General features: G+C 34.9%; 1 protein-coding gene across 6 annotated transcripts in view; it reads left to right on the top strand.

The window, feature by feature from the left end:
- The window catches only part of PHF14 (PHD finger protein 14), a 163,511-nt gene that overhangs the window by 25,111 nt on the left and 113,036 nt on the right, over positions 1 to 25,364 (top strand). For all 6 annotated transcript variants that reach the window (XM_072033614.1, XM_072033612.1, XM_072033613.1 and 3 more), the window contains exons 6-13: positions 4,493 to 4,604; positions 6,883 to 7,020; positions 8,634 to 8,780; positions 12,090 to 12,360; positions 12,943 to 13,049; positions 14,271 to 14,366; positions 15,921 to 16,016; positions 17,417 to 17,556. In XM_072033614.1, the coding sequence (XP_071889715.1) occupies positions 4,493 to 4,604; positions 6,883 to 7,020; positions 8,634 to 8,780; positions 12,090 to 12,360; positions 12,943 to 13,049; positions 14,271 to 14,366; positions 15,921 to 16,016; positions 17,417 to 17,556 (1,107 nt within the window). The remainder of the gene's footprint in view (positions 1 to 4,492; positions 4,605 to 6,882; positions 7,021 to 8,633; positions 8,781 to 12,089; positions 12,361 to 12,942; positions 13,050 to 14,270; positions 14,367 to 15,920; positions 16,017 to 17,416; positions 17,557 to 25,364) is intronic.

The following is a 25,364-nucleotide window of genomic DNA, read 5'->3' as shown; positions in this document are numbered from 1 at the left end:
AGACCCAGCCCTCTCAGCTGCCTCCTCACAAGGCATGTTTTCTAGACCCTTCATTACCTCCCTTTTTTTACTGCTTTTTATTTTTTTATAAAATGTATATAATATACACAATATAATGTTTGTACTATTCATATATAATATATGGCAATATAAATATTATACATAGGGATTTTATATAAGTTTTACAGTTATATAAGTTGCAGGTGCACGGTAATACACAACATTTTCAGATAATGGGCCTGTCATAAGTTTTTCATTGATTGTGTTAACAAGGGAAGGCAATCTAATTAGTTGATAAGGCTGTTCAGAGGAAAGCAAAGCTTTCTTAATCCTGTTTGACCATATCTGTTTGATACGTAAGATTATAAAAATATGCAGTCATATTTTACTGATGACGATAGATGAGTTCATGTTGTTTAATGTTTAAACTGTTTACACTGAGCTATATATTAGAGAGCAACATATTTTGTACTAGCAAATCACAAAATATAGCAATGTCCTCAGTTTTCTTTCATCCATTGGCTTGTAGTGGTTTGCTCTAAATGATGACATCATTTAGATGACTGTGACTGTCTTGTAATGAGCGCAAAAGCATATTCATTTTTTTTGGTATTAGCTGTGTTGTTTTTTTTCATTCCTGTTTTCTGTTCCAGTACTGTTGCTAATACTGTAACAGACTGATTCTGCCATCATTAAAAGGTCAGGAGAGCTCTAGATGATATTTTAGGAAATCTTTTTTTGACATACTGGTTTTAAGGAAAGTAAATACAATATTAAAGTATCATAAGTTGGTTGAGATTTTGTGGATTAAAATGCATGTGCCTTTGCATTTCTGCCTTAGCTTGTAATTTTTTCTAATATCAGAAACATTTTAAGTTTGCAGTGGTAATAAACAGATAAAGAGGGTATTCATACCACTGAACTTCTCCATTAGATGTAAGTGCTAGGAATTGGCTTTGGAGGACAGCTACCTTTCTCCACTGAATACACGTTGAGATCAGCTTTGTATTTTCTAGCTGTATTTCAGTCTTTTAATTCTTGTGTTTTTTAAAGCAGTTTAAGCACTATGTATGTAATTTCCCTTATAATGATAATAGAAACTACAGTCAACATTTTAAAAACCGCTTGCTTGAAATTTCTTATAAAGTAGCAGTATGTTTTTGATTAATATGGAAGTGTTTTCTCTGCAATACTGATTATTTGTGCAAAAGCATATGCCTGCTTTGTTGACTGTGGAGATTAACATGACAATTTATTATCTCTGTTATTGCATTTTTATCTGCTAGATGATGTGATATGGCTGTCATGAATAAGTATAAGTTTACTCTCCTAGGTGAATAGATTTATGTACTAGAAGAACAAAACAAAACTATCCAACGTGTGAATAATCCCGTGCTCTCGTTCTGTTAATTTATTAATTTGAACTCAATAGGGAAATGGTGCAATACACAGTAAGATAGGATGGGGTCGGCAATGTCCATTATTATGTTACCACAGTACCGAGTAAACTGCAACATAGGTCAGTTCATTTCTTGGAATACTATCATAGACCACTGAATAACAGAATCCTTTAACTCTCCATCCCCTTACCACCTTTTAAAAGAAATTCTTTATATGCATCAATGCTGGAAATCACACAAAAGTGAGACCAAGCCTCTTCAGTTTCTTTTCACAATCAAGTTGGAATTATTTCTCTGTTTCTATGTGAATCATTATAATAATGAGGTGCTTAATTTCTCAGCAGAATTCTTTTCACATTAACCTCTCAGCTTCATGAGCATAAACGTGAATTTATCATTATGAGAAATAAAATCTCATATTATCCAAGAATATGAATTCTGTCCTTGTTATGGTATGGAGTTTTTCTTCTTCCCTAATCAACATCTGTCATCATTGCTCCAAGCTAAATGGATGGTAAAGTAACAGGGAAGATTATTCTTCTTTGATTACCCAATTTGTCTTAATTACAAGCTTCTAAAACATGTGCGGCTAAACAAATGAGCAGGAAAATATTTAGAACTGGTATTAAAAGCAGCTGAAACTGCTTCAGCTGTGAACTTGACTGACTTCTATATGTTTTTTAATAAAGATTCAGGTCCGAGTTCACATAAAAGTGGCTAAAGAAATGAGGCACTTGTGTGCCAATCACACTGAAATGGCACTTTAAATCTGTAATACTGTAATACTTCGGTGACATGTACTAAAACATTTTGAGAAGGTCAGTATGAAGCAAGCAGCCAGCTGTTGGGTTTATCGTAGATAAACTCCTACGGAGTGCAGCAGCATTTAATACACCAGTGGAGCATGAAAAAACTGTGCAAATTAAATTGAGAAGCAGCTGCTTGTAGAAGATGTGTATCTTTATATTGAACTTTGGAGGGTAAATTTTAATGCAGTCTTCTAAATGTACTATGAAAAATCTCCAACCAGAGCCTTGGATTTTTTTTTTTTTTTAAGAATAGTAACAGTGAGGAAGTGTAACTTCAACTTATACAAATTTGTTCTCTGTAGTGCATCTTAAATCAATGAAAGGATATAGAAAAGCCCTAGTGCAGTTATTAATGGCTAAGCAGTATCTTTATCAAAGTTACATGTCTTACTCTGTGTAGCATTTTGCTCGAAAGGATAAAAAATAGTGTCCTGATTCCTTTTGGAAAAGAATAGTTTGTGTGTTTGTGGAAATGAGATATTTCTTCTAGTAAATGTACAGTATTTGCTGAAATACATACTTGTGCACACAAACTCTTTTTGGTAGAAAAGTATTTCATAAAATTATGGTAGTGGTTTAGGCCAAACTGTAACCAGTTCTGAGAGGGCAGAGAGAGAATCAGAGAATATCCCAAGTTGGAAGGGACCGACAAGGATCATTGAGTCTGACCTCTGGCTCTGCACAGGACCACCCAAAAATCATTCAGTGTGTCTGAGAGTGTTGTCCAAATGCTGCTTGAATGCCAGCAGGCTCGGTGCTGTGACCTCCCCTGGGGGCCTGTCGCAGTGCCCAACCACCCTCTCAGTCAAGAACCTTTTCCGACCACCCAGCTTGACCCACCCCTGTCCCAGTTCCATGCTGTTCCCTTGCGTCCTATTGTTGGTCCTCAGAGCTGTGCGCAGCACCTGCCCATCTTCTCCCCCTTATGAGGAAGCTGTAGGCCACCATGAGGCCTCCCCTCAGTCTGAACAAATCAAGGGAGTTCAGCATATTCTCATCTGTCTTCTCCTCTAGACCCTTCACCATCTTTATTGTCCTCCTTTGGATGCTGTCTAATGGACACCCTCTAAAATTTTATGTCATTCTTAACACTGTGGTGCCCAAAGCTGCATATGGTACTTGAAATGAGGCTGCAGCAGCTCCGAGTAGATTGTCCCAATCACAATTCCCTTGACCAGCCCCTCAGGCCATGCATGGCTGGTCACCAGAGGATGACCTTGAAGGATGGTATTAGGTGCTCCATTGCTACCAGAGATTAATACATTATGGAGAGGCAGGCAGAATTTTCTGAATTACTGAATTTTCATATGGTAATGAGGAGAGTCTTAGTTTTTGCATAATTTTGTATTAAATTAGGAGATTCTGCTGGCATGATGGAGTGTTTATATCATATTAAAAACAATGGTTGGCTTTACTTTGTCTGTACATGAAGAAGTTTGGCAGAACACTTGAGTATCCCAGTTTGTTCTTTGGCAGCTAGCATGCTGTTGTATTTGAATCGTGTTATTTAAAGACAAAATTGTAACTAATCTTCAGATCTTCTTTTGATTCTACCTGTAGTTAAAGTGCTATGACTCTGCTGTGGATTCCGAGAGCCCCAGTAAAATCTGTGAAAATTACTGCATGTAAATTTATATTTCAAATGTACATTTTTCTCACTTTTAATTTTTCATGTTTTACAGTGAATTTATGACTTTGCGTCTCAAACACAAGTGATTTAACAATAGTATAAAAACTTCTCTTTTCACCTGCATATTTGAAAATATTCTTGTCAGATACAACACTATGAATTGGTCAGTGTTACGGCTTTTGTTAGATTTACTAACCAATTCCTTTAGAGTGAAGTGAGTTAATGGCTTATATGTATCTTGTTACTGGGATTTTTCTGTTAACCAGGTAGTAATTTTGTTTCTTCTGCTTCCACTGTCCCACCCCATCAGTCTACTTTAGTTTCGTGAGTAGTATCAAAACCTTAATGTATGTTTCATGTTGCATAAACAGTGATGGAGAACTCTGCTTAAGAACCATCAGAACAGAGGGTGTTGGTTGCCTTGCTCTTGACCTAGACAAGCAAAGCAATCCCAGTTGCTGTGAAACCTTGCTGTGGTTCAGTGTGCTGACTTCCCAATATGTATTCCTTACCTGCTTCTAATATATTTTTTGTTTATGTATGCTTTTTCTGGCATCTGTAACATTCACATGGCACTTTGAAACCTGAAATTAGCAAGTGTAATATGGGAACAAGATCTTGTAATACTAACCTAATTTTATGTGCTGTTTTAGGTGGGTCCATATTGTTTGTGCCCTCTATGTTCCAGGAGTGGCGTTTGGAGATATTGACAAATTGCGGCCAGTAACACTTACAGAAATGAATTATTCAAAGTATGGTGCCAAGGTAAGTCTAGAAGAGATGTACTACCTACCATTAGCTTTATTTCACTTTTTTAAGTAGAATAACATATGACTTCCCAGTCTCATTTATGTTGTTTTTTTTGTTTATTTTTTTATTTATTTATTTTTTTCACAAACAGGTTTCAAACTGCAAATGTGATGAAATTTGTTCTGTTTGTTATACTTTCGCTCTTCCTTCTCTCTTTTTTCTATTTTTTGTTACTGCTGTTCTCTATAGTTTCTTTTACTATTTTTCTGTTTCCTTCCTTTCTCTTATGCAGGTGCCAATTACTTTCTTTAAAAATCAGTTAGTGGCAGATTGCCAGAATGTGGTTGGAAAGAGAAGAGGATTTATGGGATTTGAAATGGAGAAAAGGAAAGTGAGGTGGATTAAGAGACAGATGTAAATTCAGTTAAGAACTACTTTTGGTTCTTTGTAATCATAAGCTGGAATGCATACAAAAAGATTGCTGCAAAGCAGTATTAAAAACCAAAACAGAACGTAACAGTATGGGGTCCTAAACTTGAACAGAGAAAGTGGGTCTAACATTAAAATAGTCTTTTACGTGTAAATGTTTTCAATCCAGGTCAAAAGTGATCATGTACAAAACATACAGAAAAACATCACAAAGGGCAGAGGCCAACACTGATTTACTAACTATTGCTGTAGTTACGGGAACAGAGTGGAGAATCCCTATCTATCTGGCTACCATGAGGAAAGGTGGCTGTAGTATTGCTACTCTAATACCTAATTTATGCATAGTAAATTTCCTGGGATTTAATTTGGCAAATTGAATGCTAAATTAAAATTCGTAATAACTGTAAAAATATTAAAATAAATTAAAACACTTTGGGTGTCCCATGTGCAACTTACCTATATTAGGAGCATGTTCAGCGTACACCTGCAGGAGTATTTAGCATTGTTTAGAAATGTTTGTATAAAAAAGTATGAGCAAACTACCAAAACCCTGCAGCCTATTGTTGCAATGAATCATGCTTCTTAATTTTTAATTTTTTATTTTTAGCATGAATGGTGTGTAGGAGTAAGGTTTACTGTGAGTAAGATGAGTGAACTGCACAGATGAGGACTCATTACTCTCACAGAGCTTTAAACAATCCTTGTTTGCTGTATCAAGTGTGGAAGTTACAGATTAGCTAAACACCTCCCTGGAATACCAGTTTCAAGTAATAATCTATGATTTGCTTCATTTCTTTTCTGTTACGTGGTGCTGTGACACAGTTAAAGGGTGCCCTTTTAGGGTAGTGTATGCAATATTTTTGAGATTCTTCTGTCACTGAATTTCATTTGCAAATCCTTTCTATTGTTGTTTAACTTTGTGCATGGAAATAATTTCTGTAGGTGCTGCACAGCATTGCTCCATACTCATCATGTGAGACATTCAGAAATGCACAACTATGTAATTTTAGGTCGCTTTACGCACTGGATAGCGGCACCGCTTTACCAGCCTGTGTTTCTATTTGCTTATTCTTGCTTAAACACTTACCACTCTAGTTTGCTGGAACAGCTGTTCAGTATGAATTTGTGGTGAACCAGACTGAGGAACTGATCCGGCTGAAAAATGTTTGTATTTTTTCCAGGTTCCATTAGTGGATGTCAGTTTGCTGTGTTGCAAACAGCTATGCCGGGAATGAATGTAGCTGAAGCCTTTATGTAGTGTTTTATGTGAATCACAAACTTACTTACTGATATTTACATTTTTTGATTATTTTTTTCTTCCGTTGTCACAAATTAGCTTCTCAATCAGAACTTATTAAAGGACATTATGTAATGTTTGGTTTTCAATGGTTTTGGTTTTTCAATGGTTTGGTTTTCTATGGTTTTCAATTCACCTAGAGGACCATGCTTTTTTTTTTGTGTGTGTATGTGCTCTGAACTTATTGAACAACTGAACATTTGCTGTGCAGTATTGTGGTTTTATGATATTCCACCTATATAGTTAAGTATGTATGTATTGCTTAGATGCTATTTAGTTGTTGCTCTGAAGGGAAATAGAAGGCATGGAATTTCTTATAAAAGTTCATCCAATATGCTATTTAGGATTTTTAAGCTTTTTTCCATTGCTTATTGAAAATGAAGTCAATTGCGGGGTTTGGGAAGTGGTGAAGCTTTAAATATTGCCAAATGTTATCAACATACTTGGTTTCTGTACCACACAGGAGTAAACCCAGCTGTCTAGTTCTTATATGTAAGATGTAAATTATTAAATATTAGGCAAAATGCACCTGAAATACTCTGTCATTTTCTACCCTTTCTTATAAAGGAGTGCAGTTTTTGCGAAGATCCTCGTTTTGCCAGAACTGGCGTATGCATTAGCTGTGATGCTGGGATGTGCAGAGCTTATTTCCACGTGACCTGCGCCCAGAAGGAAGGCCTTCTCTCAGAAGCAGCAGCAGAAGAGGTAGGTATGATGTAGCTTTGGAAAGGATAGAATAAAAGGGTTGTATCAAAAGTTTGTGGGGAAGACCTGAAATTCTGCCTTTTTTATTCACTATTCCTGAGCCAAGTTTTGTAAATTGCTAGGAAGTCATAGGCCAAGTAAAAGGACTGTCCAGGGAGGGCTCTTTGTTGATGAAATAGTCCAACTTGTTTGTGAAAAAGCAGACCACTAAGTGCCTTGATGTTGTTTTCCCTACTAAATTATGTGTAATGTTGAATCTTCAAAAATTGTGTGAATTTCTTCTAGGCACATGCCTTATCTTTTTACTTGAAAATGTTCTTACATGTTTTCTGTAGCTAAGTATTTTTAATCAAGGCCTCCCTTGTAGAACCTAATTATAGGGAGCTGCTAATTTTTGGCAGTAAGTTGTCACACATTCTGAAAGTCTAAATCAAAATAAAAATAAGGAAAGCCTGTACAGATTTTTATTAATTCTGTTTTGTATGTGAGTGAAGGAAAAGTTGGATAGGCTAACTATTTCATAATATTTTTATTACCTTATGAAGGAAGACTGCCTCAAGATTTTCTTAGTCTGTTGATTTATGATGATGTTTCTGCAGCTTTGACAATATACTGATGAAACATAGTTCTCAGACTGAATCTCATCATGGCTCAGATATTTCATATAATGATGAAACCACTAGATCAGGTTGCTCAAAGCCCCATTCAGCCTGGCCTTGAACACTTCCAGGGATGGAGCAGCTACAACTTTTCTGGGCTATGCCTGACCACCCTTAGAGTAAATAATTTCTTCCTTATATGTAATCTAAAGCTGCCCTTTTAAGTTTAAAGCTATTACTCCTTGTCCTGTCACTACACCCCCTGGCAAAGAGTCCCTCCCCAGCTTTCCTGTGGGCCCCCTTTAGGTACTGGAAGGTCTTCCCAGAGCCTTCTCCAGGTTAAACAACCCCAACTCCCTCAGCCTGTCTTCACAGGAGAGGCGCTCCAGCCCTTTGTATTTTTGTATTTTTGTATGTTTGTACACTGCTTGCAGTGTTTGTATGTAGTAAAAATTACTATAGCTTTGCAGCATGATAATGTGCTAATCTGTTGGAAATGTGTGCTAATCTGTGCTAGTCTGAATGAAAAATGAGAAAAAAGTCATCTGAGTGATGATTAATCACACCAATACATCTGAAAAATCATTTGAGAAAAACAGATACATTGCGTTACATATTTTTCAGATTGTTAATTCCTTTTAGGATATTATGCAAAAGAAGACACAATAAAGCAATAGGAGGTTAACAATACATATTATATGCTAAATGGATTTGCACGTAGGAATTTCTTATGCATTTTTTTCTGGAAATGAGAAAATAGTTCAGAGATCAAACTACTGCATTAATTATTAATGCATTTTAAAACGTTTAAGGTCATAAAATGAAAAAGATGGAAAAAAACTTTATAAGATAAATCAGTGTGACAAAGTTGATTTAGAAATATATATATTGTTTTTAAAAATGTCTATTTGAATACAGAAACTGTTGGCACGATGCTTGTGCTGTTCAGAGCCTTTTGACCTTGTATGTCTTAACTTTATTTTTGTTCCTTCTCCTTTTTTTTCTCTGAAACAGGATATAGCTGACCCTTTTTTTGCTTATTGTAAACAGCATGCGGACAGGTTAGACAGAAAATGGAAGCGGAAAAACTACTTGGCATTACAATCTTACTGTAAAATGTCCTTACAGGAAAGAGAAAAACAGCTTTCGCCAGAAGCTCAGGTACTATATTCCTGACACAAATGCATCTGCATTAATCATCCATTTTAAACAAGAAAGAAATTAAGAAGATTGGTAATTGTTATATATAGTGAATGAAATTTGAACGTGTGCCATCAATATATTTTGTTTCTCGTAGCAGTGAGTTTCGCTAAGACAACTCTCAATTCTCTTAAGAGCAATTCTCAATAAACTTAATGTCAAAAAGGAACATCTATCCTTTCCAGAGTTGCAGACCTAGTTTGTTTGCAGAAAGTTGGTAATTAAATTTTCATTGCAATCCATAGATTTTTTTTTAACATTTTTTGTCAAGATTCTTAACAAAAACCACACAGGTAGATAAGAATAAGGTGTTTTTGTACATAGATGTTCAGTGAAAATCTTACTTTTTTTTTTCCTGTAGTAATATTTTAGCATTGGCAGAAGACTCTAGCTTGCCTGAATTTTTTTCTTGCTAGATCGCTTCTTCACCCGCTGTAGAGATAAGTAGAATTTTATGCGCATTTTTTTTAAAGTAAAGATTTCCTAGAAGAAAAAAAATGGCATCAAATACAGATACTGAGTCTCTGCTGCTGAGTAGGAGATGCCTGAAAATCTTAGGCAAAGTCTATATCCCTGCGGAGTGGCTGAACCATGTGAAACTGTTAGTTATTGCATGATGTCAGCTGATAAGTGTCTTGTTGATATCAAAATTTCAGTTCTTCTGAGGTAATCTGTATACTTCAGTATATTAGAGTGTGTGTACTTAATTTTTTCTGAGTCTTGACAAATTTGTGGCCTGCTTTGCTTCTACTTTTGAGGCCGCACTGAATTCTGCAGAAAAGTCATGCCCATGCAGAAAAACAGCTTGTTACTTGAAGGAATTCTGCCTAAATAGTAATAGAAATTGGCAGTTGCTTAGTAAATAATGGAAGAGAGAAATTATAGAGAGAAGGAAGAGGAAAAAGTTCTCCCTTGTTCTGAAGGGAGAGCTGTAGTGTAATGATCAGAAAATAAATCTTCATGTGATCAAAAGTTTTGATTAAATCATACCTTTTTAGATCTTCAAAGACATTTGAATAGGAAAAATAACCTCTAATTTAAAGTGGCCTGTGGATTTGAGAATGAGCACGAGCGAACTCTACCACTGAAGAATTTTGAATAAAATATTTCTGTGGGGTATTAAGCTTGGCATGGCTTGATTTAAAGCAAGTTACATAATTGTGTAATGCACTCTACTCTCACTTACGTGAATTACCACTATGTAGTGGAGAAATCACAATGATATGAACACTCTCCAACATAATGGTAAGTATTGGTTGTGCAAAATCCATTTGGGTCTAGTGTGGCTCTCACAAGCTCTGTTTTCAGGTCTTTTTTTAGAGACCTGTATTTGCTATGAAGTGCTGCTAATGCTGGTATGTTCCCAGCATTTCCCTTTCTTCCTTCACTTTAACCTGAAGCAAGACCCCATGGGTATGTGTTTTATGAAATAATTTTGTCTTTGAGTGGTTTCTGTGCATTTCTAGAAATTCATGACTGTAATGGGTTCTTAGTACAGACAGAAATGCCTGACTGGGGAGTTGACACAAAATAGTGCATACAAATTCACACTTCAACTTTCTCGTGCATATAGTGTGCAATAAGGTGAAGTCCTATTTTAACAGACAGTTGAATTTACTGGAGGATTTTTGTGTGAGAAGTAAGAATTGGTAGTAGGTGTGTACATACACATATTACAAAAGCTCATTTCCACAGGAGTTTTTAAGTTTAAGACTGACAAGTATTGAGCTAATGTAAATAATAATGTAATAGTGCAAATAATGTTGTACGGTGTTGCGACTGGATTTTTGAGGGATGCTTTCAAAGGATGAAAAGCTGATATTTGGTGCTATATAGCCCTGGCAGGAATACTTGAGCTAACAGTCTGGCAAGTCCTGTGGCTCAAAAAAGAAAATAATTCTAAAGAATATAAAATATAAAACTGTCTAGGACTATTATGGATTGTTGGAAAATATTCTATGTTGAAATACTTTCTTTATATCAATAAAGGAAACGTACATTCCTTGGATAAAATATATGCTTGAAAATTGCTTAAATACATGTTGAGAGTTCAGGTTTTCATTTGGACTAGTCAGTCTGATATGTAATCTATTTCTGGAATAAGGCTCTGGGTGTAGTTCTATGACATCTTAAATGACCCCTGGAGTTTCCAAACGGAGAATGTAACCAGTAAAGAAGCATCTAGGCTGAGAAAGTTATAAAATGTTTTATTCTCTGCTGGAACAAACTAAGGTAGCAACTGCAGGTGGATCTCTCCCTTGCTGCTCTGAGTTCAAGGAAAAAATGTCACATTTTGGTAGCCACAAACCACATTTGTCATGTGTCTTGGTCATTAATGTTCAAGACCTAGTAGGTTATACGTTAAACAGTGCCTGTAATACTACCTTCAGCAATGCTATTTGTAATCAGAGGTAATCCTGAAACATGGCGTGTGTATATGCAGACTTTTTTGCTTTTGTCTCAAGAGTATCTCACACCATATGGTAGGGCAGTCAGATTAGTTTAGCTGCTTCTTTATGCAGACAAATAAACAACTTCTAACTGATAGTCAGCTGGAGTTTTGCCTCTGAAGGTTTGTGTGTTGATGTCATTTTCTGCCAGGCTTGTTGCTGCAGAGTTCCCACAAGACAATTTTTTTTTCAACTGTCAGCAACAACTTGATCGGCTGGGGTTGATGTCCCAGATGGTCACAAATATACAGATGTCATCAACAAGACGGATAGTGAGCTTCTCCTGCTGATTTCACTTCTCTTTGGAGTTGTGCTTTTGGCACATTGTAATCAACCAGTTTAACATTTATAAAGAGATACGGAATTGAGAAAAGGAGTTCCTACAAAAACATGTCAAATATGGAAAAAATACCAGTCACCGAATTTTGTTGCTCTCATAAATACCGATTTAAAGTATAGGTTGGTATACTTTTGATAGGTCAGCCAAGGTTTTTCTGAATAGCGAGTTTTCATGGTTCCATCAAATTATTATCAGAAAGGATTGTCTGAAAGCCAGCAATCACTCATGTTAATGAGGTAACCTCATCAAGGAATTTGAATATTTCCAAAACCTAGTGAAAGGGTAATGCATTTTGAAATAAAATCAAATGTCTGTTAGTGTCTTTCTTGAGTCAAAATATTCCAGAGTGAAAACAGTATTTATTAAACCGTGTGGCTTTTAAACTGAAAATAAAATGCAGATGTGTTCCAAAATGTAGAACTCAAAAATGGTTTTGAATTGTTCCCTTATGTTCTTAATTCACGGAACTCTTTATTGTAGGCTCGAATCAATGCCAGACTACAGCAGTACCGTGCCAAGGCAGAGCTGGCTCGTACCACCAGGCCACAGGCCTGGGTACCGAGGGAGAAGCTGCCACGACCGCTTACTAGCAGTGCTTCAGCCATACGCAAGCTTATGCGCAAAGCTGAGTTAATGGGGATAAGCACAGACATTTTTCCAGTGGATACTTCAGATACTAGTTCCAGTGTTGATGGAAGAAGAAAACATAAACAACCAGCTCTCACTGCTGATTTTGTCAATTATTACCTTGGTAAGGATCAAAATTGCATGTTTTTCCCAATGAAAGATAATCATTTTACTGTATTAGTATTGTCCAAGTTCACTGGCTTTTTTCTTGTATTTCTTTTTTACTAGCCAAACACAAATTACGTTTTCATTTTAGGTCAGGAATATTACTGCACAATCTCTATTTATACAGAAAACTAGTGAGTTTTCTTTTTAAAGAAGCTTCAGAAAATAAAAAAAATAATTCAAATATACATAGGCGGCTGTATCTTTTCTAAGAAGGGAGTGGAAGCTTAAGGAGCTTTGGTATTTTTTCCCCTCGTATTTTCCCTACTGTGTAGAATGGTGTGTTTTTGACTTTGCGGCTGTCAAGTAGATAGCTAATCAAAGCTCACCATTTAAGTAACTATACTAGGTTGTCGTGTGCAGCAAAAAGTAAACGTTAGGAGTGTTCATTCAACTGAGGCTGTGTAATAAACCTGTAAGTTACAGTTTTGTGTGCTTTTCTGTTATGGTTTTATGCTTTTCATTGCTTTACTTTTTTTTAGTGCTTAAAACTTGAAAATATAGCCAAGCCTAGGAAATAATAAGATTTTCTTTTAAATAGAGAGAAATATGCGCATGATTCAAATCCAGGAGAATATGGCTGAGCAGAGGAATATCAAGGATAAATTAGAAAATGAGCAAGAAAAGCTTCATGTGGAGTATAATAAGGTGAAGAAAAAAAGGATAATAAACCATTGTACTGTTTTAATATTGCTGCTGTTAACTTTGATAGCATTCCACTTTCCAAACAAAATGATTTACAAAGATACATAATTTTCTGTTTTTAAAGAAAATAATAGTTAAAAATTTATTTCTTCTTAAAATGTGGCTATCTGTCCCCCTCCCCATTGTGTAAGCAGAGTCATCTTCTAAAAAGTCCTACATTGGCTGGACACTGGTTCTTTGACTGACCCCACAGAGAGCTTGAGTGACAGATTGCAGACAGAGCCCTCTCATGAGTGAACTGAGCCTTAAGGCCCTTTATGTTCTCATTCTACATGTGCATTTCATTTGAAACATTGAGAAAAGTGTGATACCCATACCCCCCCACCTCTGTACCCCAACCCAAAAATCCAATTCATGATTGTACGTAAAAAAGCATTTAATGTCTTAATTTAATTTTAATTAAATATTTTTTTCTTTTTTTTTTAACCTTTAAATACTTTAAAGGGAACATAGAAATACTTTATATTTTGTGACAGGTGACATGTTGCAATTCTTGCTGAATTCAGTAACCTATCCAACGTAGGTGATTAGTGATAACAAAAAATAGTATTGCTATTCACTCTTAAACTGTCAGGTATGTGCTTTAAATGAGAACATACATAAATGACATAGCAGGTCCTTGTGCCCAAAGAGATTAAAGGCAAAGGAGATTGGGGAGTGGGAGCTTGTAACCGGATCAATAGGTTGTATATGCTGTGCAGTAAGTAACAATTGCTTCCAGAAGAAAAAAAAAAAACAACTTTGTTTCTGCTTGCATCCTTTACTAAGTTATATCTCTGTGATAATGGGTGAAAGTTTTTTGATATGGCAATATAGATCTTTAATTCATTTATATGTTACTTGCTACAATCTTGCAGCCTAAGTGGCATGAACAACACATGAGACATTGCAGTATTTTAGTTTTGCTTTCTAATTTTCTATGGAATTGTATTTTTAATGCTGAAATGCTTCAGATCATTTTTACAAAACGGGTAGCAGCCCAGGATTTCATCTTAAATTGCTGAATGATTGATTGCACTGATCTCAGCTATATTGACATGAGTTCCATTGTTTTTCAATCCCACAATAAAGTAATGCACCCTTGATAGGTAAGAGGTTGAATAAATTTCATTAAATAAACCGTAATATATTTTTTTCTGTTGATTTTTTTCTTTAACTGCTTAGCTTTGTGAGTCCTTGGAAGAGCTACAAAATATGAATGGAAAACTGCGAAATGAAGGGCAAGGCATTTGGGCTCTGCTGGGTAGAATCATTGGACAGGTTGGTTTTATTTTATTTTTATAGTTATAGGTGAATCTCGTTTTCCAAGAATGGGCTTTTTTATTTCTATCTGCCACTTTTGTGGCCAAATGAATTGATGTGATCAGACCCAGGCTTCACTCTGGGGATAATGTTTCCTGATTGAAATATATAGACTTCTGCAAACCACCTACTGGAAATCTGAAGTTTAATTTTGTTGTAATAGCGATCTTGTTTGCAAAATTCGTTCATTCGCTATAACTGGTTGTCTTGTCATTTGTAATGAAGCCGAATGTGAAGCACAAGTTAATCCTACCATTTTTCTTTCCATGTTGTCTTTAGTTACTGCAGGCTTCAAATGGTATGGTAACTTAGAGGTTTATATAAGAGGCACTATGATATATTTTTTTAACTGGATAGAGCGGAGTATTTTGGTCAAATGAAAATAAGTATCTCAGAGAAGAGAAGATTTGGATTATCTCCTGTTGCCAGTGGTTATCTCTTTGTTCCCATTGAAACACATGGAGAAAAGAGAGAATGAGGATTCTTGCAGTGTTCTTATGTTTTATATCAAAGGTATTAAATGGCAATGGACATTTTAGCTTTCAGAGAGAGATTGAAATGATTTCCTCTTAGAATTTTAAAGAAGATGGAAGAAACTGTTCATCGTGAAAATGCAGTCATACAATTGCATCATAATTTAGTGATGCCTTTTGGTACTGCTGAGTTTGTACTGCTGTTCAGGAAATGAAGCTTACCTTTTTATACAGTAACAGTTTTTCTATGCTATGTTAGTTTTTCTGGTTGTGCTGGTTAGATTTTTGTCAACCTATCTTTTCTACTTGTGAAGGAAAAATTATTCACGTAGTACATCACATCTCCTAGATCAATATTTTTTTTTCTCCTTTTTAACATGGCTTTGAAAAAAGTATTCACAAATATATTTCCTGGTACAAATACTACCAAAACAACAACAAAAAAATAATAATAAAAAAATTGAATAGAATTCATTTGCACAGCTTGCATGGCTTTTTTTCCAGTTGGTTGAACAGATGCAGGCCCACGGGGCTGCTGAGAAATGACTTTGATAGATGGTAGCTGTCTGGGAAGCTAGCGTACTGCAGATTAGTAGAAATCCAAAGAGAATCTCGTCTGCTTTGTGGAAGGCTTGGTCCAATAAGATAATTTTTCTAATTAACCTATCGAGCACCAATGTAGTAGGGATGTTGGGGGAAAAACAAACTGCCTCAGCATTCTTCTGTCAGTTTTGTGAATTCTGCTTTTCTTATTTCCACCTTCTAGACAAATGTAAATTTGTCCATCCTTCTATTTTAAAGCTTGAAAATGATTTGTAAATGCTAGTATTTCAATGTGTCATTTATTTAACTGAGAAATTATAATATTACCCTAATTTGATCTTGTAATATAAATATATGTAGTTGCTTTTGTCTGTAAAATAGCTGGCTAAGCCATTTCCCATTCAATTTGAGTCCTGTCCTCCATACATTGAGATTAGAATGGTATTCTCTAAAAGTCCCAAGACTCATGTGTACTGCATTTGTTCAAATCCAATAGAAATTGAACATACCTGCAATTTTACGTGCTCCTAAGGAAAGAAAACCAAGTAAAAAGGAAGGAGGAACACAAAAGACATCTACGCTCCCAGCTGTACTTTATAGGCAAGTAATGAAGTCTTGACAAAATAGATAAAATATTTATTAAGTTGCAATTTCAAAAAAGTATTAAGAGAAAATTGTTTGTTTCAATTCTGATTAACAAAATGCTTCAGAGTTGTCATGTTTTACTTCTAAAGGCTAATTTAAGAAATAGTTATTCACATTAGTACACATCACTGAGGTGTTTTCTTTTTTTTTCTTTCTTGATAGCAGTGCTTTATAAGAACAAAGGTACCTCTTTACATCTGAAATAGAAGTCTTTTGTCAGTTTGATATGAAAAATTTTAACTGGTCGCCTTGTGTTTTTGAATGTAATCATCTGTGTTGATTTTGCAAACAGTGCTGCTGCTGTTTAGTCACAGTGGCTGAGTGCATAAGGCACCCGTCAGATAAGAATATTTACTTTTTGTTCACAGGTTGTCAAATGCTTTGGAAAATCTTGTGTTTTGAGTTTCCCTACTTCTATTTTTTTCCCCAAGAAAATAAAATGTATTCACTTTGTTATTGCTTCTCCTTTCTGTATGTTATGAATCTACTGACTGGATTTTAACTAAGCATAACAGTGGACCCCATATCAGGGTCCCAGAGCATGACTGTGCTCTTGAATCTATTTCTCTTGCCGCCAGCTTAGAAGTGGCAGTCTTTGGCTTATTGATAGGTAAACAGCCAGGCCTCTAGCCACAGCAAATAGGCAGTATCTTGCCCAGCTAGCAGGATAAAAAAAAAAAAAAGGAGATGGATTACATAAACAAAGTTGATTCTAGTGCTCCGAGTGGTGCAAGCTGAAAATACAAGAGTGAGCTGAGGGTTTGGCAATTTATACATATGGACAAATAACAGGAGACATACTTTACTAATTCTTTTGTATTTAAATCCAGTCATTTAGCTCCTCCCTTTTTATAATAGGATCAATGAACATCTGATCTTTTTGAAATAACTGAACTAAAATGTTAATTCCAGTAAAATAATAATTAAAAAAAAGTAATTTCTTATGAGTTGATATATTGCCCAGTGTAGTAACAGTGCAGACCTGTTTCAAGGCATTTGCTTTATTGAAATAATTATGATTGCTAAGACTGATAGTAGCAATATCATTTTTCTATTTGTGTTTGAATGGTAAAGGTAATTTTTTTTTCCATTTGTCATGGATATGTTTTCTAAAAGTATCAAAAAGTATTGGTCAGAAATCTTTAAAAATTAGTTTGAAGGTGTCTTTAGCTATATTAAGTGCCTTCTATGTTTTAATGTGTATACATACAAACTCCTTAAAAAGTAATTATGTGCTTATGTGAAATTAGTTGCTACATACTTATATTGAAGCTGGGGCATGTGCTGGGATGTATCGTTTATTTTTTGTAACTTCAAATGTAATTATAATGCTTTTCCACTGCCTACATTAAAAGTTGTGGAATTTGCAAGAAGAACCATGACCAACATCTACTGTTACTGTGTGACACTTGCAAACTACATTATCATCTTGGTTGTCTGGATCCACCTCTTACAAGGATGCCAAGGAAGACTAAGAACAGTTATTGGTAAGAATACAATTTATGTTTTATCTTGTGCTATCTCTGTACTTAAAGTAGGAAATAAGCATGAGTGGACTTGCAAATTCTAAGAATTTTAGACATCGCTGATATTGAAGCGATACTCACTCTGAAGTGAGTTATTTTATTTTCAGTACTGATGCTTGAAGGTGAAAAGTTATGTAGTAAAGATTTCTCATTAGCCACTTCATACAAATAGATTATAGCTTTAATTCGCTTAGCTTTTGAGTTTATCTGCAATTATTAACAAGGCTGTGTAGTAATGGCAGGAAACCATAGGTTTAATTGTGCTTCTGGAAATGAAAGGCATGGTATTCTGTTTATCTTAGGGTCCAGATATACAACTTTTCTGTCTGGGTCTTTAAGAAAATACTTGTACATAATTAAAAGCATATTTGTTAGTTACTAGATTATTATATTGCAATATAGGAAATCACTCTGGTTTACTTCCGTCTTCTGCAATGGCAAAAGCGTATGTGTAATTGTACTTAACGCAACTTAATTCCATGAATTAAAATTCTTTTTCTGGCAGTGGAGTGTAAAAAGCTAAGCGATACAATGGAGAAATGATGCATAGAGGTGCTGATTTCTAAACTGTCATAAAATTAGTGTGTTGCTGTATTCTGTAGATTTCTAAACTGCTCTGAAATGTGCTAGAACTAGTTCCTTAGAAGCAGTTCTTATCTGGCAAGAAGTTAGTATACAGCATCTCCAAGAGTTGTTACCGCCTTGTCTAAAAATACATTAAAAGTGTTTTAATCAAGAAAACTGTGCTTCTATTTTTTTTCCATATATCACTTAATTTTTTCCATAAAACATTTACTTAAGTAGTCTTTTTGGATAAATGTGATGATTGATTTTTTTTTTTTTATTGTAACTTGAGAAAACATGAATTTATCCCAGTAAATTGAGATTTCCTTTAAAAATTGAAAAGATTTTCACCATCACTAATATACTTCTGAATGTGATTTTCCTATTTTCCTTAGGTTATTTAATGTAGTCTGTGATTCTGGACTTCTAATTATTTCAAGGACATTCTTATCCCTTTGGTCAAATTTACCAAGCGGGTTTGTTACGTGGAAGCTTTTTTTTTTTTTTTCTTAATGTAACCTCTACATTTGCACAGGCTGTTCTTGATTTTTTTTCTGCTTTTTAACCAAGTTGAAAAGGCTCACTAAAGCCATCAGTCCAAAAGATGTAAAACTACAGTTCTCAGTAGGTGTTAAAGGCAGAATAGGACAGGTGGTAAATGCTTTTATTTCAAAGTTCTGACATATCTTTGTTGTGAATTTTATGCTTCAGTTATATCTTAGATCACAAACTTAGCTTTTACATCTAATTAGCTAAGGCATATTTTGGAGTCTGAGGTTATAGCAGTCAAATTGATCTGTATTGATTGCATTCTTTTCATCATTTACATGCCTTCATGCATTCTTTTTCAGGATCAGTAGAGAGCATATCTAATGGACCCTTAAATTAAGTTTGAGTTCAGCAGGTTTTTCCCTCCTGCTGTTGTGAATGTATTTCTAATCTTTTGATTAAGCCATGAAGAAAAGTGATTTTTTTTTTTTATACAGGGGGCATGTACTTTTCATATATTTGTATAGGATATAATGGGCACTTAAGCAAAAAGATGAAGAAAAAGGGTGTTGTGGGAAACTCCTTGAAACATTAGGCAGGTTGAAATATTTAAAGTGGTTAAAAATGTTGTTTCTCGATTTTTGTTTTACATTGCATTATGTTATCATTACATCATACGGCATTTTGTTTGTCATTACATCATCACTGGTAATCATTTGCTCATAATTACTAACTTAAGCATTTACAGGAAGTTTGACAACTAATCAGCTCTCATATGCTTTATTACTACATATTCATTTAAACTTTGGTTAGTTTAGCATGAGTTTATGCCATATGCTTAGTGTTTCATACTATTTTTGAGGATGCTAAATGATTCAGCTTATGTGTGTGGTGCTATGTGGATTAGCTAATCCTTTTTTCTTTTTGTCCATGCTCATTGTTAAATAGAAATTTACAGTGCAGTTTACAAAAGTGGATTTTGAAACTGTTGAAATAAATCCACTATTAAATGTTGGTAACAAAGTCATTAAAATATTTGTCACATTTAATGGTAACTTATTAAAGAAAGTGCACATTGTAAGTATTAATCAGAGTATTTTTAAACATCAAAAGGAGGTGGTGATGATAGATTTAGCAAAATCATAGTAAGAATTTACCTGGTGAGTAACAGTGCCTCAGAATTTATAAGAAATAGGTTCCAAGTGCTTAACACTAAGAATTTCCTCCTGTTCAGAGGCCTGATAGTTTTCTGCAGGGTAACATCTTGAACATTTTAGAAATGATTTGTTTTTAACATAGTAAGATTAAATACTAGAATATTCATCTAAATCTTGCATTATCGTAAAAGTAAGCCTTGTCATTCTCTCTTAGAGTGTGTGTTTTTATGCTCCCTTCCATTCTAGGTGGAGTGAGAGTATTTTCGTGGTAGAGAATAACCTGAACCAATACAAAGACAATACAGCTGCTAAAAGAGAATACAAAAAAAAAAAAAAAAAAAAAAGAAATCAGATTATGAAATACTGGCATTTTTATTAAGAAAATACTTGTCAACTACCAACAGAGACCAGTACTTCCTATTGAAATCACATCTTTGAAAAACGGTGATAACCTGAGGTAGCATATGAAATGCCAGGGACTGAGATTGACCAAAAAAAAAGGACTAATAATCATGTTAGTCTTGATGTTTTTTTATTGTTGTTCCTGAAGGCCAAATTATTTTGGTGGTACCATTGAGGGATTTGTTTTGGCCAGAGGACAAAATGAATCCTCTGGAGTCCCTGAACAACAGCCCTATAAACACTCATTCCGTATCTGGCTGTTCATTATACTCCTGAGACCACTTATTCAGTACTGAGCCAGACAGTTTTTTTCATCTGGAGTCATTAGATGATGGTGTAAAATTAGTCTCTTAAATATAAGCACATGTGCAATACAATATTGTGTATTTCATATATAAAATTTTGGATTTTTTCACTTGCCCTAATTAAAGGATGTTTGGGTGGTTGCAAATGGCAAATTTTCAGTAGCGTTATTCCCTGGCAGATATTCTTTGAAGCTCTTTGAAAAATTGTTTTTGGTGCGTACATACTGTCTTTTTATTTCCTCTTTTTTCTCCTCTTCCAGTATACCAGTCAACACATGTTATTTGTTCAAATTTCCAGAGCATAGCTGTCATCTGAAAACTATGGTCCACATTTCTCAAGTTCAGAGTGGTTTAATTCTTTGCTGAAATTTGATGAGGTGATTTATCACAGCATATGTCTACTAGAGATACTTTCTCATAATTAGAAATCTATCTGAACAGTTTTCCCTTTCAAAGTGAGGGCAGAACTGTTTTCTTAAAGCATACTGAGTGCTGTTCCTCAAGCACAGAGAATTGAAATTTACCCTTTTCACATTAAACACTGGGTGCTGAAGATACTAATTTCTTCCAAATCCTCTGTCTGTTGGCCATTTTTGACTATAAGAATGGCTATCTTGTTTGGACTGAGTATTGTATTTTTGACTTCTATATTGTCATCTTATAAGCCACTCTGAAAGTATGTAGCATAGGGCAGTTAAGGCAGTCTAATTGGCAGTCTGATTGTTCTATAATATTAGAACAAGACCTCACTTTTTCATAATATTTATAGTAATGTTATCTATTAAATGTTTAAAATACTTTCATATGTTTTGTCTGCTTTTCTGTCTAGTATAGCAAAGATTTTTTTTGCTTCAGTATTAAAATTAAAACCAGGTTTGTATAAAGCTTACCAGTGTGTTGGATTTGAGGTCTGTTTGTGAGATCTTCAACTTTGTGACATTTCGATTATAAAGGGATGGTGTTCAATTTTCTTCAGTTTTCTCATCATTTCACAAATTGCTATGTGCCAGACCTGTCATTAGGTAAAGCACATTAGATTCTTTGATGTATATAAAGCTGTAGCACAAAGAAACATCGTAATGTCATTGTTTGCACTAATTCTTTTGGAGAAGTAACAGGGTTCTCTCTCTTCTGGTTTCATTTCTACATCACCTAAATAATAAATTAATAAATCCAAATTGTCCCTCTCCTGTTTGTATTATCAGTGTAGGTCTTTATAAATTCCTAAATTTCTGGGTTAAAATATATTTTTGTGCAACTGTTTTATAAAATTTCGTAAGTAGACAACACTCTTTGGTCTTTGAGTGCCTACCAAAGAAAAGCCCCATTTTAGGTTCACACATTTCTTGAAGCTGCCCCTGCTCAAAAATAAATTCACTACTGGTTATTTAGACAATGAAGAAATATTTGCATCATGGAGGTACACAAAAAGTGGTGCTTCAGTGTTAGCCTGGACCATTAATAATTTATGAAAATTAATAATGTGTGCTCCTGTTCATTTGCTGCTCCTGTCTTTTGCTAGTGAGTTCAGAAGATCCATTTACTGTGAGATGGGGAGGTGTTTCTTGTACCACAGGTCTTTATACTAAGTAGTAGGCAGGTGTTAGATTGAAAATGTGATGACAAAAACATGCTGCTGCTTATCTTCTGCAGTTTATTGTTAGTGCTTGATCAAAGGCCTTTTCTATAATTAAAAAGTTTTTAATCATTACTGAGACTTCTTCATGGATCAAATGTTTCCACTAATTTTTAGCAGACACATCATCAGTTATCAGACATGGATCTTTACCTGCTTCTGGTAGTTGTTAGGCGTCTTTTCCACTGATTTTTTTCTTCAGAAAGGGTTCATGTTAGAGAAACAGAGTTTGAGTGTGAGTCTCAGAATGCTTTGTGGTGTAAAAAGTAACATTCAGTATCTGAATCATGTAGCACAGAGTTATGATTGTTATGATTGTTGCAATAGTACCATGGTAGCATTATCCTTCTTGATGAAGGGATTTTTTTTTTTTGGTATGACAAATACACAACTAGATAGATGGATAGGTCTGAAGATTTAGGTAATACCATTTCTCATTGAACCAAAGAGGTGTTGCAGTGCTTTCATTTCAATCTGGTTTTTGTTCTTGTCTTTCAAAAGCAGAAGACTTTTTCTTTCTTTAGTTATTTTCAAATAAATGGAAGCAAGAAAGAAGCATTATGATCAACATGAAAGCTCCCTCAACAATGATCATCTAAGTAAAGTCTAGGGTCGTGCTTCTGTTGAGTAGACTTTTCTTGTTGAAAATGTTTCTTTTGGCTGTCAGGTCGATTTTATCATGTTTACTTGATATCCAGTAATGCAAAGAATTTTACCTTTTTCATACTTTTTTTGTTTGTTTGTTTGTTTTTAACCTACATCTGAAAAATAGGAAAATGCACAAGAGCATGACTTAATAGCAAGAAATTGGTAATATGTCCAAAACATCATATTCAGTTATGGTCTCCCATTTTCTGCAAGGGGCAAATCTATTTTAACATTTTAATCTGTATCAGGAGTGTGTGTTTGGAGTAAATCCTTTTCACACTTGCTGCTTTTGGGTTCACGTTGTGGATCATGGAGCATGGTAACAGCATTCCTTTCAGATGAGTCCAGAAGATCACATTCAATTATTGATTTTTCCAAGGCTGGATTATGCAAATCCAGAGTAAAAGCAAACCAAAATTTGCGTACAGAAATTGAATCTTCAGCACTGTTTTTCCTATTAAATTACTGGTGCTGCATGGCAATGCTTTCTGATTAAGATGTAGTTGTAGATTGTCTGAACAGATGGAAAAATGACCTGTTGTGATAGGTTTCTCTATTCATTGCCTGTCCTTGAAGAGATGAACTAAAATGAACATGACTTCAGCACTGCCAGAGAAGGAATAGAAGTCCTGTGTCTGCTCTCTATAAATATATTGGAATTAAACAGCAGAATGGGAAAAAGGGTACTTTAAATTCAAGAACCATGTTGAAATAAACCATAATAGGAGCTGAAAGTTAGGAGATTGTTTCCAAGTCAGAGGAGTGTATTTCTGTAATAGGTTTTCTGTGGGTCCCATGGGAGCTAACAACCAAACAACTCTATAGCTGAAGCTTGACTGCTCTATAAAAGGGTTGATAAGATGTGGTTGCCTGTGATAGTAGAGACTATTCCAGTAAATCAAGAGGTTCCTTGTAAATTCATGTTTGTAGCTTTCGTTTTTTTTGTTGTTGTTGTTGTTTTTTAACCTCATCTTCAGTATATTTGTAAGGTTTTATTCTCTGTGTTTACTCCCCTGTCCCCCAATATATTGTGGTTTTGCAGCTTTGTTTTTTGTACATCTTACTATTTTCTGAATTTGATTGCTGTGACAGTTACATGACCTGTTTGCAGAGCAAGCTTGGGCATAGAAATAGAATTTCAGAAACTTGCAGGCAGCATCTTTTTCTCCCGGATGAAATGTTTCTCTTCCTTTCTAACATAAAAATTACAGTAACTTATTTATTTATGTTTAAATGGTGCCCTAGTGAAACTGAAGTACTTTACAGGTCTCCATAGCTTTCTGTAAAACTGCCTGAGTTTATGTAGGAGAAAAATGCATCTTTCTCTTTCACTAGCCCAGAACTAAAGAGTGGAAATCCTAGGTGCAGGGTGGCACATCCAAGAGATGGGGTTCCCAACTCCAAACATTTTTTGTAAGTTCATGCCACTATTTTTTGTCTTACAAAAACTTCAGTTTTATGCAGCACTTTAATTGTAGAATGCTTATTTTTAATTTTTATGTATAGTGCATGTTTTTACCATAATAATAGAAAGGAAGAAACTTTTCGTCCAAGTTGCTCATCACAGTATTCTGGGAACATGTTTGCAGCTATTTTTTACATCTGCATAAGCAGATCATAATAAATACTTTGTCTCCTTTCTACTGGAGAAATTAATGATGTGACCAATGCTGCAGTGTTATGAAGGGCAAGGGTCTGTGACGCTTAAGCAGAAACGCTCCTTGGAGTTTGGCTTGGACTACTTAAAGGCAATGGGACATATGCAACTGAACAAAACTACAAGAAGTAACCTTTAGCTAAGTAAAAAAAAACAAAAAAATAATTGAGGGAATGCTGTTATCTCTAAAGCTTTCTTCTCCCCTTAGATCACTAGAGAGCTTTCTTCTATAAACTTACAGTAATAGAAGGTAATAATACTTAGGTCTGTGAGCTTCTGTTTAGTTGTTTTAAGTTTGTCTATTTGTGCATGTTTATCCACACAAATGTCTGTAAATATATAACTCAAAAAAGCAGCGTTTTGGAAAAGTTATTCTACCTTATAATTTATTATTGGTTTTATTTTTACTAGCTTTTTCTCAGTATTTTTATTGGACTTATTATTAGCATACCAAGGAGGCCTAGAAATGTTAACAGCACGGTGTGTGTAGAGAACAGAGGTCTGTAGAGAGGAAGAAGAATATTAATTGCATGTTATATTCTTGAATGCTGGCCTACTGTTTGCAAAGCATAAAAGCTGTATAAACTAACTTCCTTGTGGTCTGGCTACTGATGAAGTCTCCATACAGTGTTATCTTCCCTGCAGTCTGCCTCGTAGTACTTCTGCTTTTCTAGATCAGCAAATACCACCAGCACTGCTGTGTGTCATATTTGCAGTGGGCTCAAGTGCTTTAGAGATAAGAAGTGATTAATCTTTATAACATTACAACACACCAACAATTATCTTACTTTTACATATGGAGAAATTAAAGCAGAAAGGTGTTGACTTAGCCAAGGTCACACTGATAACAGTTACTCAATCTGGAATTGGATCCCCTCTATTTTTGTTGTCAGCCACTGGACTGTCTAGTG

The sequence above is a fragment of the Anas platyrhynchos genome, chromosome 2 (assembly GCF_047663525.1).
Source record: "Anas platyrhynchos isolate ZD024472 breed Pekin duck chromosome 2, IASCAAS_PekinDuck_T2T, whole genome shotgun sequence".
Taxonomy (NCBI): Eukaryota; Metazoa; Chordata; class Aves; order Anseriformes; family Anatidae; genus Anas; species Anas platyrhynchos.
This window is presented reverse-complemented; position numbering and strand designations above follow the sequence as displayed.